General features: G+C 54.5%; 8 protein-coding genes across 8 annotated transcripts; 4 read left to right on the top strand and 4 right to left on the bottom strand.

Moving 5' to 3' along the window:
- Positions 1-1,144: 1,144 nt before the first annotated feature.
- Positions 1,145-5,046, top strand: Mutanase (the record flags this gene model as incomplete). The annotated part of the gene is made up of 3 exons (XM_036640441.1): positions 1,145-1,225; positions 1,305-3,517; positions 3,573-5,046. 3 exons carry the CDS (start codon positions 1,145-1,147, stop codon positions 5,044-5,046), a joined length of 3,768 nt encoding a protein of 1,255 aa, XP_036494701.1.
- A 107-nt stretch (positions 5,047-5,153) lies between these two features.
- CGCS363_v008591 (uncharacterized protein) lies at positions 5,154-5,944 on the bottom strand (the record flags this gene model as incomplete). The annotated part of the gene is made up of 2 exons (XM_036640440.1): positions 5,154-5,620; positions 5,671-5,944. 2 exons carry the CDS (start codon positions 5,942-5,944, stop codon positions 5,154-5,156), a joined length of 741 nt encoding a protein of 246 aa, XP_036494700.1.
- Positions 5,945-6,404: 460 nt separating this feature from the next.
- CGCS363_v008590 (uncharacterized protein) lies at positions 6,405-7,424 on the top strand (the record flags this gene model as incomplete). The annotated part of the gene is made up of 1 exon (XM_036640439.1): positions 6,405-7,424. The coding sequence occupies one exon, from the start codon at positions 6,405-6,407 to the stop codon at positions 7,422-7,424; it is 1,020 nt and encodes a 339-aa protein (XP_036494699.1).
- Positions 7,425-7,711: 287 nt separating this feature from the next.
- On the bottom strand, positions 7,712-8,499 carry CGCS363_v008589 (uncharacterized protein; the record flags this gene model as incomplete). The annotated part of the gene is made up of 3 exons (XM_036640438.1): positions 7,712-7,791; positions 7,845-8,237; positions 8,424-8,499. 3 exons carry the CDS (start codon positions 8,497-8,499, stop codon positions 7,712-7,714), a joined length of 549 nt encoding a protein of 182 aa, XP_036494041.1.
- A 565-nt stretch (positions 8,500-9,064) lies between these two features.
- On the top strand, positions 9,065-9,906 carry CGCS363_v008588 (uncharacterized protein; the record flags this gene model as incomplete). Its single annotated transcript, XM_036640437.1, has 3 exons — positions 9,065-9,202; positions 9,263-9,684; positions 9,900-9,906. The coding sequence occupies 3 exons, from the start codon at positions 9,065-9,067 to the stop codon at positions 9,904-9,906; spliced, it is 567 nt and encodes a 188-aa protein (XP_036494042.1).
- A 63-nt stretch (positions 9,907-9,969) lies between these two features.
- Positions 9,970-10,893, bottom strand: CGCS363_v008587 (putative oxidoreductase; the record flags this gene model as incomplete). Its single annotated transcript, XM_036640436.1, has 1 exon — positions 9,970-10,893. One exon carries the CDS (start codon positions 10,891-10,893, stop codon positions 9,970-9,972), a length of 924 nt encoding a protein of 307 aa, XP_036494047.1.
- Positions 10,894-11,635: 742 nt separating this feature from the next.
- On the top strand, positions 11,636-12,449 carry CGCS363_v008586 (Botcinic acid biosynthesis cluster B protein 16; the record flags this gene model as incomplete). Its single annotated transcript, XM_036640435.1, has 2 exons — positions 11,636-11,889; positions 11,945-12,449. 2 exons carry the CDS (start codon positions 11,636-11,638, stop codon positions 12,447-12,449), a joined length of 759 nt encoding a protein of 252 aa, XP_036494048.1.
- A 20-nt stretch (positions 12,450-12,469) lies between these two features.
- CGCS363_v008585 (uncharacterized protein) lies at positions 12,470-13,458 on the bottom strand (the record flags this gene model as incomplete). Its single annotated transcript, XM_036640434.1, has 2 exons — positions 12,470-13,245; positions 13,350-13,458. 2 exons carry the CDS (start codon positions 13,456-13,458, stop codon positions 12,470-12,472), a joined length of 885 nt encoding a protein of 294 aa, XP_036494049.1.
- Positions 13,459-14,429: the final 971 nt, after the last annotated feature.

Genomic DNA, 14,429 nt, shown 5'->3' with positions numbered 1-14,429 from the left:
TACGACAGATGCAAGGACTGAGAAAACAGACTTGAGAGGGCAGCCTCTTCATCAACATGTCGCGTTGCCCACCAAAATGCCAGAGGGAGGGGAGTCGTGATAGTTTAACCACTTCACCCGGGCTGCTTGAAAAATAGCCGCGGCTCCCGCTGTGCTGTGGTTCTGGTAATTACCGCCTGTTGAATTCTTCATGCCTCGCGCGCTTCCCTGCTGTGCCTCTTTTCCGCATGTTCCTTAACACATCGCGGCCTGCCTGAATGGCGTCTTCCGTATGCGGAAGGTGTCCGAGGATGCCAGTGGGCTAGAAGCTCTCGTCTGCGATCATCACTCGGGAGGCTTCGGATTCATCCGTGAGACCCCTTGATTATCCATCCTTGAAAGCTGTTGGTGCCTGGCGCCCCTGTCACCGGTGTTTTTAGAATTAGACGGCCCAGACTCGCGACCCTGTCCACAAGCTTATTCGCCCTGTCGACAGGCCTTTCGGCTGGGTACATTACTCAATCTAGCCGAGAAGGACAGAAAATCTCCACGCCTTATGGGTCTCCTTCCCGATGGACACATGCAAGAGCTCCATACCTTATTTCGCATCCTAGCGACGCCAGGGTGTTCACTCTGACCTCTTCGTGTTGGTTCTGTGTTCCATTTTCTCTTTTGTCGTTGGTTCAATGTCGCATTCAAGACGGCCCAGGCCCGCTGAAGACGCTGGGTGGATTACGCTAACTTAGAATTGCAAGCATATCCGGCGGCACAGCATGTCTCTCACCGGAGACTGCCTGTCTAGCTCCAATATCAGAGTGAAAATGAAGAGATTTTGCAATGCATCACAACTCATTCCGCACATGCACCGGAACCTTCAGCATGAGGGAACGGGGAGGCACAGCAATATGCACCACCTCTCTTATGATGGATCAAAGCTCCTGGAAGGGGATATTGCAATTCTGAAGGGAAGCGACGAAATCACGGCGGGAGAGGCGGGTCACTCAGATAATTCTTTGCATGGACTGTTGGAATAAGTCCAGCAATGGATGGTTAAAACGAGTATCATTGCCAGAACGTCCGTCTGAATGGAGTCCATATTCGTTGTGTTTCTTGAAATTTACAGCACCACATCACGGCAAACTGAGCCGCTGAACTTGACGGCAAGATGAGGTTACTCTTGCTGGTGACAGCACTGCTCTCATGGATCCTCCAAGTGAGGGGCAAAGCGGTTTTCGCTCACTTCATGGTACGTCGAAGGAACCCCAGACCATAGCGTGATCCAGATCAAAAATTAGGGGCGAGTTTCTAACTTCGGCGAACATCAGGTTGGCAACACGGCCGAGTATACCGACTCAGACTGGGCGGACGACATCAATAAGGCGAAAGAGGCGCACATAGATGCTTTTGCTCTCAACATGGCACAGGGCGAAGAAATGAACGACAAATCTGTCAAGGCCGTCTTTGCTAAGGCTGAACAGCTCGGCTTTCATTTATTCTTCAGCTTTGACTACGCCGGCAATGGCCCGTGGAAGAAACAAGTCGTCATTGACATGTTGAAGAAGTACAGCAGCAGCCCAGCTCACTTCCGCCACGAGGGCAAGCCTTTCGTGTCAACCTTCGAAGGCCCTGCACAGGCGGACGATTGGATCGATATCAAGGCTCAAACAGGCTGCTTCTTCGTACCTGACTGGAGTTCCGATGGAGCTAAGAGAGCTATGGAACGTGCTGGAGGCGTCGCAGACGGCCTATTCAGCTGGGATTCATGGGCCTGGGGTGGTCATGATATGGATACCTACACCGATGCCTCGTATGACGAGTTCCTAGGCGGGAAGCCGTATATGATGCCTGTGTCTCCTTGGTTTTATACCAACATGCCAGGTTTCGGCAAGAACTGGCTCTGGCGAGGAGACCATGCCTGGTATGACCGTTGGGTGCAGGTCAACTGGTGGCAGCCTGAGTGGGTGCAGATCATCTCATGGAACGATTACGGCGAATCCCATCACATCGGCCCCGTTAGGGATCACGCGCTCGTTGCCTTCAAGACAGGCAAATCCCCATACAACTACGCCCTCGACCGTCCCCACGACGCTTGGAGGACTCTCTTGCCTTTCACTATCGATCTCTACAAGCACAATATCGCCACCATCACGCAGGAAGGCGTCGAATTCTGGTATCGCAGAGTTTACCGCAAGGACTGCAATGATGGTGGCACTACGGGCAACACCGCATCGCAGGTCCAGCTGGAGTACAAGCCCTCTGAGCTAGTGTCAGATGAGGTTTTCTTCTCGGCACTGCTCACGGAGGAGGCGGAGCTGCATGTTGTGATCGGCGGATCTGCGTACAGGAGCACCTGGAGGAACAAGCCAGAGGGCGGCGCTGGCATCTATCATGGCGGGGTGCCTTTTGACGGCAGAGAAGGCGGCGTCGAAATCAGGCTCATCCGAGGCGGCAAAACCATCATGAGCGTGACTGGCCCAGACGTCGGACGGAATTGCGGCAGCGATGGCTACCACAACTTCAACCCAACCACGGGTGGCAGGATGATGGCGGCGTCACGCAGTGTGACGGTGCCGTCGCTTTCGAACCAGATATGCATCGGTGGATGGGGTGCCAACGACTTCAGCCGGCTCTGCAAGTTCACCTGCAGCTACGGGTATTGCCCCAAGGGTGCCTGCGTCTGCACCACGCTAGGCACGGAGTTTGAATATCCCAACGGAACCGGCCCCCCCGGATTCGCGCTCGAGGGCCGAGGTTCCAGTTACGCCGGTCTTTGTTCGTCAGCCTGCTCGTATGGGTTCTGCCCGGAGGAGGCATGTGGCCTAACGGAGCATCCGTTGATCGAGCCCATGGTGTCACCCTTCCAGCCCCCGGCTTGTGTATCCGGTACTGGCCCTGGCGACCTCGCCGCGCTTTGTAGCTTTACCTGCAGGCACGGATACTGCCCTATCGCCGCCTGCACATGTTTGAGTCAGGGTGAGCTCGACTGGCTCGATCCCACGGTTGACCTCAAGGCCGGCACCATCAAGGACGACGGTCATGGCTTGTGTGCGTTTGCCTGTTCAAGGGGCTATTGTCCCTTTGACAAGTGCGTGCAGAGAGTCATCGGAGACCAGGGCAGCCAGGATGGCGGCGGCCGTGACATCGGGATGGTCAACCTCAATCAGACATGCTTCCGCAGCGAGAAGTGCGTCGATATTGAGGACGACATCAACAAGCTTGGGTACTCCAAGGCCTGTGGACAGAGTTACAAGCGTGTCGGTTGGGACAAGAGCATCTGCAGCGGTATTGGCGGCAACTGGGGTCAGCCCATCTGCTGCAAAGCAACAGACGCTCCGGAGAAGTGTATGTGGAGAGGCAATGGCGGCGACTGCAATGGTCAATGCCACGAGGGCGAGGTTACGCTGTACAAGTCTGGAAACGGTGGCTGGCCGGTAGAGTCCGGCGGCAACAACAACCAGTGTAGCCGAGGCTACAAGTACTTTTGCTGCAGTATGGACAGTTATGACGAGTTGACTGACCAGTGCTACTGGAGTGGTTGGTAAGTTTCCCAGAAGTTGTCCTGTTGATGTTGAACCTAGCTAACAAACAAACAGCGAAGAAAGTTGCAAAGGTGGCGAGCATGACGTTGCAACAGCTGTCAGCTCACCCGACCAGACATGCAACCTCTTCAAGTACATGTCTCACTACTGCTGCAAGTCTTCTCAACCGCCACTCCGAAGCTGCCATTGGGTCGGCAAGGGCGACTGCGCAGACAACACATGCTCGGCCACCGAGGTGACGGTGCGGACCAACTCTCAAGGAGACAGTCTCGTGGATTGTCTCTGGGGCCGGAAGAAGGCGCTCTGCTGCACCCCAAATGACGATGTCTTCGACACACCCACATGTGGTGGAAGTCTTTGTGACTACCCAGGCTCCGGATTCAACTGCGATGAGGAACTTTATGCGGACGACTACTCTGATGAAGACGAGTGCGAACCGGCATTCTGCCCCAGCCTTGACCGTCGTGGAAGCAAGCGACCACCGTTCATAGTGGCATGGGAGCAGGTTATCAACGGTATCGTCCGCAAATTCAGACTTGAGTTACAGATGAGAGGGGCTCCAGGCTCCAGCAACCTCCACAGAGCTACGCGAAGCACCCCGGCCAGCAACAACGTTTTCAGGATGGTACAGAATGATTGCCGTTCGACAGAAATCGAGGTCCTGGACAGATCCACAATGAGTTCCCAGGAGTTGAGAAAATCTGTCGATACGGAGCACAATCCCGATGGGCAATACACCCGTGACTTTGTTAGGACCATGGCCACTGGCATCCTCCCCAACGGCTCAACCACTACCAACGGCCCTATGCACGGCCCCGACCTCGCGGATAACTGGAACGCCGAGGTCTTGCCAGCGAACTTGCCTCGTGCTGGATCCAGTCATACGCTGCGGACACCGAATGGCTACTTGTTTGACCGCTTTGGTTCGCAGGGTAACCGGGAGCCGTTTGTGCTATGCGAGCGCGTCATGAACCAGATGAAGGGCCGCATCTACAACTTGCGTCAACCATCACCCAAAGCGGATAACGGCGGTAATACTGGTGGCGGTTCTGGATCCGGTAGTAACGACCCGGACAGCGATGTCGGAGAACGGCCAGGTATTATAGGAGATGATCGGTTTGAAACGCTGTTAATCAACATGATGAGTGGAGATGTGGCAGCGCAAACAGAGATGTTCGACAGCATTCGGATGTCCATCGGCGTCTTCCGTTACATTAATCACCCTGACGCACTGCCGACGGTTCAACGCAATCGCCGAGAAATCCGGGCTGCGGTCATAGCAATAGCCAAGTTCGTCAGGCCCTTGAGCGATGCCGCGGCGATTCACCGGGAGTTTGACAGCAATTGGTACCGCGAGGGCGCTGACAGAACAAGAGCGTGGGTGGCCGAACGTATTTTAGAGATACGCTTGAATTTCGGTCAGCTCGAGCGAGATGGTAATTTGCCACCTAATGCCGCCGAGGTTCAAGATATCTTGGACGCTCTTTCAGATCAGATTCATTATATTCAACCACCGCCTGATATTTGATAGCTGTAGTCGATGACTGAGAGGTAGAACCGGTCATCGCGAACGTATAATGCTTCACAAACTTTGTGCTCAGAAATCTGCCGCCGTAGCTATGAGATTTTTGTACCTCAGGCTGGCATCGACTTACGTCCAAAGGGCGAAATGAGAGGGGGCCGCTTGTAGTCAATATGACTCAAAGGATATTGATGGGACTCTTCGTACGTGCCGACCAGCATCTCGACTTCTTCATACCTCCAGCCCACGTACCGTTCCGTGCAGCCCTCAATCTCAGAATACAAACCCTCGTCATCTCCAGGCGTTCTCCTGTCGAAAGCGCCATCAATGATGACAGTCACCATGTTAGACAGCTCCATCCGGGCTCCGCGGTAGTTGTTGGGCAGCTTGGCCAGCGTCTCGAGGCATTTGCGGTCCACATAGACACAGTGCTTGAAACGTGGCAGCCCTTGAGTCCTGGTTCCGGTGGCTCCAGGGCCGTCGCGCTCCTCGCTGCGCGCCTCGCACCAAGATTGAAAGTGCTTCCGCACCTCGGCCTTGGACGCGCCTTCGAGGGTAGCTCGATCAGAAATCACAGGCCCTAGGGTTATTAACGTCATGTACGGAAAATAAGCGGCGAAGTTCTCTTACAATCCATGTACTGCTCAAGCAGCAGGTCAGCGCCTGCGTGCAGAAGGGTACGGAGTCTTGTGAGCTGAAGCACTTCGAGGTAGCGGTCCCAAGCCTTGTCATCGTCGTATGTCGTCCTGTAGATAACAAAGCCCCATCGGTGGAAGCCGGACCGTTTCATACCGTAGGCTATATCGGCGAGACGGCGTCCTGACCAGGTAGTTGGGGTCAGATCCTCCAGAGTGATGCTGTACGGTGCCCTAGGAGAGCTTGGTGGTTGGTTTTCGGTGGTCATCCTGGCGAAAGAATCCGTAGAAATTGACCTTTGGAAGTCGAAGATCCACTGAGGCAGAAAAAAGCGCGTCCTGAAGAGGAGGAGCCTTGAGGCAAAAGTTGGTTGCATGGGAGTGACTGCCGAAAATGATCCATGTTGCCGAGAATAATTGATGTTGGGAGACTTGAAGCTTGTCTTGGATAGTTGCATAACTCACTTGGAGTACTATCCACGTGATCTCGTGTGATAAGCAGATCCGCCGTTATCTTATCTACCACCAGCCCGTGCAGATACGCAAGCTGCAGCTCCAGTGACAGCTGTCACCTTTTGATTAAATGATCTCCAGTTCGCTCCGGGGAAAGCTGGACCCGGATCGCTCTCCGTCGCGCCCACCACTCCGAGTCAGGCAATGCCCCGGTCTTGCTAGGACACCTTAAATCCTGCCGGTTGCCCTACGTCAACCTCGCGATTCATCTCCATCATGCCTTCGCTGTCGCATCTTCTGCTGGGCGCCGCCCTCGGCCTGTCAAGGCTAGCTGCAGCCAACCCCGAAGATGGCCTCCCTTCCTACCACTACGGCGCGCCCATCCACGTGGAGTGCATGAACCGAAGCTCGTGCGTACTCTCCCTTGGCGATCTTCCCCGAGCCCTCAGCAATACCAATGGGCGCAAGATGCCCATCAGTTCCTCTCGCGGGCATGCCTGCCGGTTGGACTTGAACGGCCTGGCTAACAATCATGGCAGCGAAACAGGAGAACATGTCGAAAACTCCAACCACGAAATCGAATGGATCCCCTTCCCGATCTGCGAAGAGACGAACAAGCCTCTCGAGTTCCAGTACGGCCACGAGGGCGAGCTGAACTGCACGATCCCGATGATCACCGACCCCTTCTTCCACCTCCTCGAGTTCTACATCCACAACGACGCGCCCCTATCCTGCCGCCTGCCCGCCCGCCCCAAGCCCCACGTCGAGACCGTCGGCGAGAAGCCCCACGTGCAGGAATACATCCCCCTCGTCTTCGCGCTCGCCGGCACCCTTCAGCTCAGCCATCTGCACGTCAGCACGCACATGAACGTGCTCCTCCACAGCATGCCGAAGCACCACACCCGCCCGCACGACTCGGGCGTCCTGGACTCCGGCACGGCGTACAGCACGAGCCCGTTGAGCCACATGGACGGCACACACACGAAGAGGCTGGTCATCGGCGACCCGCTGCCGTTGACTTTGTCCGTGAGGTGGTTTCCGACACCGAACCTGCCCAAGATCGAGGGGCACGTTGAGTGGCAGGGCATGGGCGGGCACGTCTACGCGAGCACCGTGTTCTACATCATCACCTCCTTTATGGCGGGCGTGCTCGTCGCAGGGACATACTTCTTCGGCGTGGTCCTTCCCAAGAGGCTGAGGGGGCGGGGACTCGGCGGCGCGACGCCGCTGGGGTATGGGCTGAACGGTGTTGGTAACGGCTGGGGATACTCCAAGGCTGCCAAGCGTATGGACTAAGGCCTTTCTCTGGCCTTGGACGATGATGGTGGAGAAGTTGTATGATGTGGTCCGATTCACGTATATTTGACGCCGCTCTTTGAAGGCCTTTTCACGACACAAGCTTGGAGTTTCTTGTTTGGTGGGCAAGGGAGGGAAATCATTCTGGCCTGGAACTGAACTGTACACATGGACGTATAGGGGAAACGGAGTTTGGATCACTCGTCTGGATTACGCGCGCGGTCTGACCGAGCATGGATGTACGATATCCTAATGTAACCAAAAATGCCCGGAGGCCCTTTTCTGTTCTACTGGATCTTCTTGGTCTTGTCGGCGGAGTTTGCGCGGTTGAGGATGCGCAGGCACATGTCCAGTCCCATCAGTGTGGCTTCATTCACTTATCAGCATCGAGAAAGAACACTAGAAGGAGGACCAACTTACGGATGACAACCCAAGGTCCATACAGATTGAAGATGAAGACATTCTTCTGCGCCTCGCTGTACACGTTGGGGTCCCAGTAGGAGACGTCGAAGATGCAGGTCAGCGTCGTCAAGGCGCATTCCACGCAGAAGACGAGCACGGCGAGCTCAAAGCCCGGGGTGCTGCCGGTGCCGCGGGAGAAGCGGTAAACCATCCACAGGGTCATCGGCAACTGGTAGAAGACCTCGAGGTAGGTGAAGAGCTTGTACCACGAGGGCTGGGCATCGTGCGCCATGACAAAGAAAGGGTCGTTGTAGGTCTTGATGTAGAAGTCGCGCAGGAGCTGGAGGAAGTGCAGCGGCGACGACGGCGTCGCGTAGAGCGAGGTCGGGTAGAGGGGGACCAGGTCAACCACTGATGAGAGAGTTAGTCTGGGCTCATGTGAGGTGATGCGAGGCATCAGATGCCGGATGTCGCGTCTTTCTCTTCGGAGATGACATCAATGGACTGGATATGAGATCTTTCGTGATTTCCATAGCGATCCATGAATTGTGAAGGTCATCTTACGAGAGAAGAGACATGTGCAGGGGTGAGACTTACTGAGCATGGCAGTCAACTGGATACCTGAGATGACAAGATACGCGCTGTCGCGCCACGTCTTGGGATAAGCCGACATCTTGAACAAATGAATCAAAACACCAAAAGAGTGTAGTAATAGTCACTCCCGCAGAGGGAGTGCGTCTTTGTATGAGATTGAGTCTCAAGACGCCGGAGCTTTCGGTGATGACCACAAAACTCAATCCCACGTGTTGTGGCTTTACGCGATGTCAGCCGTTGGACGGTTGCTTTCAGGGGTCCACCAGAATTATTCAATGATCCGAGCAAATTGGTCAACCAGTACCTAGATCAGACTATGCATTGACCCAGTATAGCGGATAGGCAGAATGCACTTAACCCAACCATCGTTATCCGACTCACCAACACCAAATCACAACGCTAAAAGCAACCGGGCGGATCTTCTCGAACCAGCAAACCGCACTTTCCTTATCGGGGCCTTTCCGCCATGAATTCCGCCACGCCCACCACTGCGGAGAAACAACCCAGCTTGCTGATGCACACGAAGGAGCGTTGCATCACTCCCGTCCAACGCCTGCATTCCCGTTGAGCCTCTTTCTCAAGACCCTTGGCAGTGCGCCGAAGCACAGAAAATTATCTCATAATTGCTGGACAGTCGCTGAGCAATGTCGAACCCGCACGACACCACCGCAAGCGGCAAGGTCCAAAAGCGGAAACGGGTCCGCCCTCTGCCCGCGCATGTAAATGCGCGCAACCTGGCTACCGAGAAGAGGAAACGGTGTGAGATGAAGGAGAACATCATAGTAACATCGCCTTCTAGAATCAAGATGTAATTGGGGCATGGTGACTGACATGTGGAACAGGACCTGGCCCGCTTGGTACCGTCCCTCGCCAACGCCCGCCGCTTAAACAAAGTCCTCATCGTCAACGAGAGCATCAAGCACTTCCGTACCCAGCGGGACATGTGCCTGGATGCCGCCGAGGACATGCAGGACCTGATTGCGGAGAACCGGCGTTTGGTGGCCGAGATTAATGCGATGCGCGCCCAGACCGGACAGCCGCTTGTTGAGCCGAGGCCAGTCTCAGAGGCGATGACGCAGTTGATGAGCGTCAAAGACGAGGTTTATGGTGTCTTCAACAACGGGTTCGGCGACAACTGGGCCGCCGAGGCTGACGAGAACCAGCGCTCGAGGAGCGGTACGGCAGACCAGGACCTGCAGATGGGGCTATTTCCACCGGGGGAACAGACGTATCTTGCGCAGCTGTCGCCGCCGGATGAACTTACGTTAGGAAACGAAATTCCGTTCACAATGCCGCCGCCACCATTTCCCGCACAGCCAGAAGTACCTTGGGGGCTTCCAACAACAGACCTTCCAGGGCAGGTGCCAGCAGTCTTGGGCCTAGATATGTTTGGGTCCACGACGGTTCCCGAGAGCCAGAGCCTGGGAGAAACTGCATATCCAACAACATTTGACGCTCTGTCGCCATCTTGGACGCAAGGTGTTGAAATGGGTGTGACAATGCCATATATGCCTCACGGAAACCAGGATCTTGAACCCTTTGGACTTAGTCAACCATGAATTACTACTTTCGAAGCAACATGACCTTCCAACTCCGTCTGAATATACGCAAACAACGCCTCTTGAAGCTCGCGGTTCTGGCTCGCCTTAGATCCCGACTCCGACTTCCCAACCGGGCCGTAGTACTGCCCACTCCTCGCTTCCGGGCTGACAGCCGCCCAGATCTGGGACAGAGCACCCTTCTCGACAGGCGTGGCGAACGCGATTGCTGCATACAGAAACGGCCGAAGGAAGAACCCCGCCGAGGCGTGGTGGAGGTTCGTTGCGACCATGCCGGGGTGCACGGGGATAATTTTGACACTCTGCTCCCTCTCGGCCAACGCCTTGGCATAGTGCAAATCAGCCAGTTTGGAAATCGTGTAGCGCTGCGTCGTCGCACGATCGGGCATCGTGGTACGGAACTCGGCAAAATTGTACACGTTGCTCGGCGCCATGGAGTGGGATGCAGATCCGAGCATCATGACGCGTGTCTCGCGGTTGAGTTTGGAGGTCTCGCGCATGATGGGGAGGAGCAGCTGGGTGAAGAGCGCGGGGCCGACGACGTTAGTTCCGAATTGGATCTCGTAGCCGTCTTTCGTGAGGCCCTCTGCGGTCATCATGATACCTGCGTTATTGATTAGGATGTCGAGGCGGGTTTCTTGGGAGAGGAAGGCGGAAGCGGCGACTTTCACGCTCTCGAGGGATGCGAGGTCGAGCTTGAGGAAGCTGATATTCTTTGCGGCGGGGTTTGCCGTCTGGATGTCCTTGATGGCTTGCTCGGCTTTCTCCTGCGACCTGGCGGCAAGGTAGATGCGTGCGGCATTGCGGGATGCGAGCTGCTTTACCGTTTCGAATCCCAAGCCTGCGTTTCCGCCGGTGACGATGATGACTTGGTCTTTGAGTTCAGGAATATCTTCCTGGCGAAATTGAGGCATGATGGCGGTGTCGAGTTGCAGAAGTCTTTGGAACCAGTGGTAGACCACGATATGCAGAGAGACGGAGGTCAAGAACTAAATCGAAGTGATTTGAAGAGCATAGCGACAACCCGCGACTATATTTTTCAAGGTGGCACCACGACTTATATACTAGCAGACTATGACAGAATTTTGACCATTCAAGGCATCAAGTACATGACGAGGCAAGACGACTACGAGCGGAGTTTAAACATGGCCGGAGCTATCCCGAGGCAGAAAGCCAGTACTTCCGGCACTATAAGTACAGGAATAGACATCAAGACTTCTAGCGGAGTTTGAAGATGCAGCTAGCACGCCATGAGGCTCAATAGTCCCTGCACTGTCCTCGGACTTTGTCTTCGTCCCGACTTCCAAGGTTGAATGGGGGCCAAGATCTCATCTCGGGTCCACGCTAGACAGGGGAGTAAGCAATCCACCTGAGGCCCAGGGTCGAGCAGGCATTACCGCAGGACCCAGGGAACCAACATGCCTCTCTCACTCCCCATTGGTCATGATGGATGCGTGTCTCAGTTTTGACTGCTTACGCCCCTGCTGCGGGCTACATTATCGAAATCATGGACATGCATGAGAGCTCCAATCCATCACGTGCATGGCCTCCCGTCCCTGGTACCTCTGTCTTCCTCCCATCGATTTTCTGCTTTCTTCCATTAATGTTCTGCTTTTTCCTCCTCCAACATCTTGCATTCCCACTCTCAATGCCACCATGCATCTCATTCTCACCGGGGCCACCGGCCTCGTCGGATCCAGCGTCCTCGACGCGATGCTCAAGTCCAAGGACGTCACCAAGATCTCCATCCTCAGCAGAAGACCGGTGCCCATGGTAGGAAACAATCCGAAAGCCAACGTTATCATTCACAAAGACTTTGCAACCTTTGACCCCAGCGTCCTTGCCAAGGTCGACGATGCCGATGGCGTGGTCTGGGCGCTGGGCATCAGCCAGACCAAAGTCACAAAAGAGTACTGTCTTTGCGCCTGTCTAATCTTGCATCTTCCGCAGCTGACACAAGCGCAGAGAATACGTCAAAATCACACAAGACTTCCCCCTCGCGGCCGCCGCTGCCTTTGCGAAGATACCGTCCACCGATGACAAGCCGTTCCGCTTCGTGTACGTATCAAGCGGCGGCGCAACTGCGACTCCAGGCCTCTTCACACCTTACTACGGCGTGGTGAAGGGTGAGGCAGAGGTGGCGTTGGCAAAGCTGCGGACGTCGAAGTTCAATGTCGAGTCTGTGCGGCCTGTAGGCGTTGATCCTTCTAATCATGAAGCTATCAAACCGCACATCCCAGATCCTGGATTTACGTACCACGCGATGAGTGCCGTCCTGATGCCGATGATGAGGTCGGCGCTACTGAGGCGGCAACATACACCGACGGAACACTTCGGGCCGTTCCTGGTGGATTTGGCTTGTGGAAAACATGACAAGCAGCTAGATGCCGGTGGAGATGGCATCACAACGGTTAACGGGTCGAGGATATTGGATAATTGGGCATTTCGAAGGTTACACGGACTCTCTTAGAAAGACGATACCCAATCTGCCTAACTCAATACAAATTCAAGACATCTTGCACCCCTCTTTCGCCTCCAGTAGTTTGTCGATTCCAGCACTTCATCGCAGCCATGCAACAACGGGCCCCATTTTGAAAAGAACTCGGCGCTAAACTCCCACCCTGCGGCGTCCCAAGACTCGCCCCATACGACGAGAGCCGCGTTCGTCCCGTCCTCGAGATTCAGCAGCTCGCAGCAGAGCGTTTCGCACAAAACGTCCTCATCATATATCCCCGCCTCAATACCCCGAAGTATGTTATCCCGCATCTTGGGAATGGGGAACAGGTCCAGCCATGAATAATGCGTCACAGCCCTCTGCAGTTCGGTCGGACACAGCGTTTCGGGAAGGTTCGGCCGATTTGGTGTGTTAGGCCCCTGGTAGTTGAACAGAGAACAAAACTCGTCCGTTTCTAGCATTTCGAAGGGTATTTGCAGCATCAGCGCGTTGCGGGCCAGCGCGTCAAAGGTGTTTAGCCGCGTCACGAGCGGCAGGTCGCGCGCCGCGGGGAGGTTCAGGCCCCAGTTGGTAAAGGCCATCTGCAGGAACTCCTTGATTCTCTCGTGGAGCCCGGTACACCTGACGAGGATCAACAGTGGGAGCTGGTCAATGACGGCTGTGAAGAGCTGAGCTTGCTCTTGGCGGGAGGTCGTAGACTGGATGACGGCCGAGACGCTCGGTTTCGGGCCACCAGCCGCAGCAGCTTTAGACGTCACGTCGAGACCGGCATGTAGTGCTACAGGGAACTTCTCGAGCCGCTTTTTGGCACCTAATTTTCGATGTTGTTGGTACAACCGCCTGCATACGTACGTCGGTACTTCGACCACTATCCCGAGGCCGTCGCATCTCCGTCTGGGTGTGGGTAGCACTCACGATACGCTCGTTGGTGGAGCCGGTTCTGCCGTTTCCTTCGCTCTCTGGAGCTGCTCACTCCAGCCCATTCGTCATCCTTGTCCCAGATGTTTGAGGATTCCGCGGACATTGCTCCTTATTCCCAGAATCTGTGCGTTTTCGTGTGTCAAAGCTGGATCGAGATGCTGCCTCAATGCGGGTGCGAACGAAGTTGGGAGAGGGAGAGGTTGGTCATTTCTCGGAGCAGGCAATATGAGACCTGTGGAACTAGCGGACGCTAACTCGTTGGGCTGAGCCGTATGTGGACTCATGTGGATTGCTTACGCCCCTGTCACCAAGGAGTGGATAGGGTATCCTTGTTTGTGGGAACAGCCAGGTTGGATTCCTTCCCCCGCCAGGCTGGGGTCCCGCACGCTGGGTGGGGGCTGATTCTCCGTACCCCTGCCTCATTAGATGGACCAGCAGCGGAGAAAAGATTGTTGCTGCATCTTACACTCGAAAACCCATGTGCCAGGAATTCTGGACTGAAAAACCTCTCGGTGTCATGAGGCTCCAGCCGCACAGTGCCAATGGTAGCTACACCTTCAGAATAGATAGTATTGTCTTAGGTACATAGATGGCATCGGTTAGTGAGATGAAGGAGAACATGATGTTGATGTCGAACCATGATAACTAAGATAAGACCCACCCCTAAGTAACGAAATCCCCCCACAACGAAATCGCATCAAAGCGCAACTTTTGCATGCTTCACAACACACCTTATCCTAGCTAGCCCTACTTTTTAACGCTACTATAACTAAAAAAAATACTTTTAAAAATATTAAGCTATATATTATACCTTTATATACCCCTGAGGACCTTACCGCTATAGTTATAGTAGTGTAGGGCGGTAAGCACCTTATTAACATATCGTATTAATAGGGAGTGCTATCCCCTACTATCTATTACTATTTAAATAGCACTATATTAAGGAGGGAAGTAAAAAAAACTTAGTAATACTTTATAAAAAAGTAGAAGTTAGCTCTAACGTTATAGGTACTTATATAAAGCTCCCTTAGCTTTACCCCTAGTTACTAATATATCTAAATCTTTACTAAATAT

The sequence above is a fragment of the Colletotrichum siamense genome (assembly GCF_013390195.1).
Source record: "Colletotrichum siamense strain Cg363 chromosome Unknown KSG_Cg363_contig05, whole genome shotgun sequence".
NCBI lineage: Eukaryota > Fungi > Ascomycota > Sordariomycetes > Glomerellales > Glomerellaceae > Colletotrichum > Colletotrichum siamense.
The sequence above is the reverse complement of the archived record's forward strand: the minus strand, read 5'-3'. Positions and strand labels throughout refer to the sequence as shown.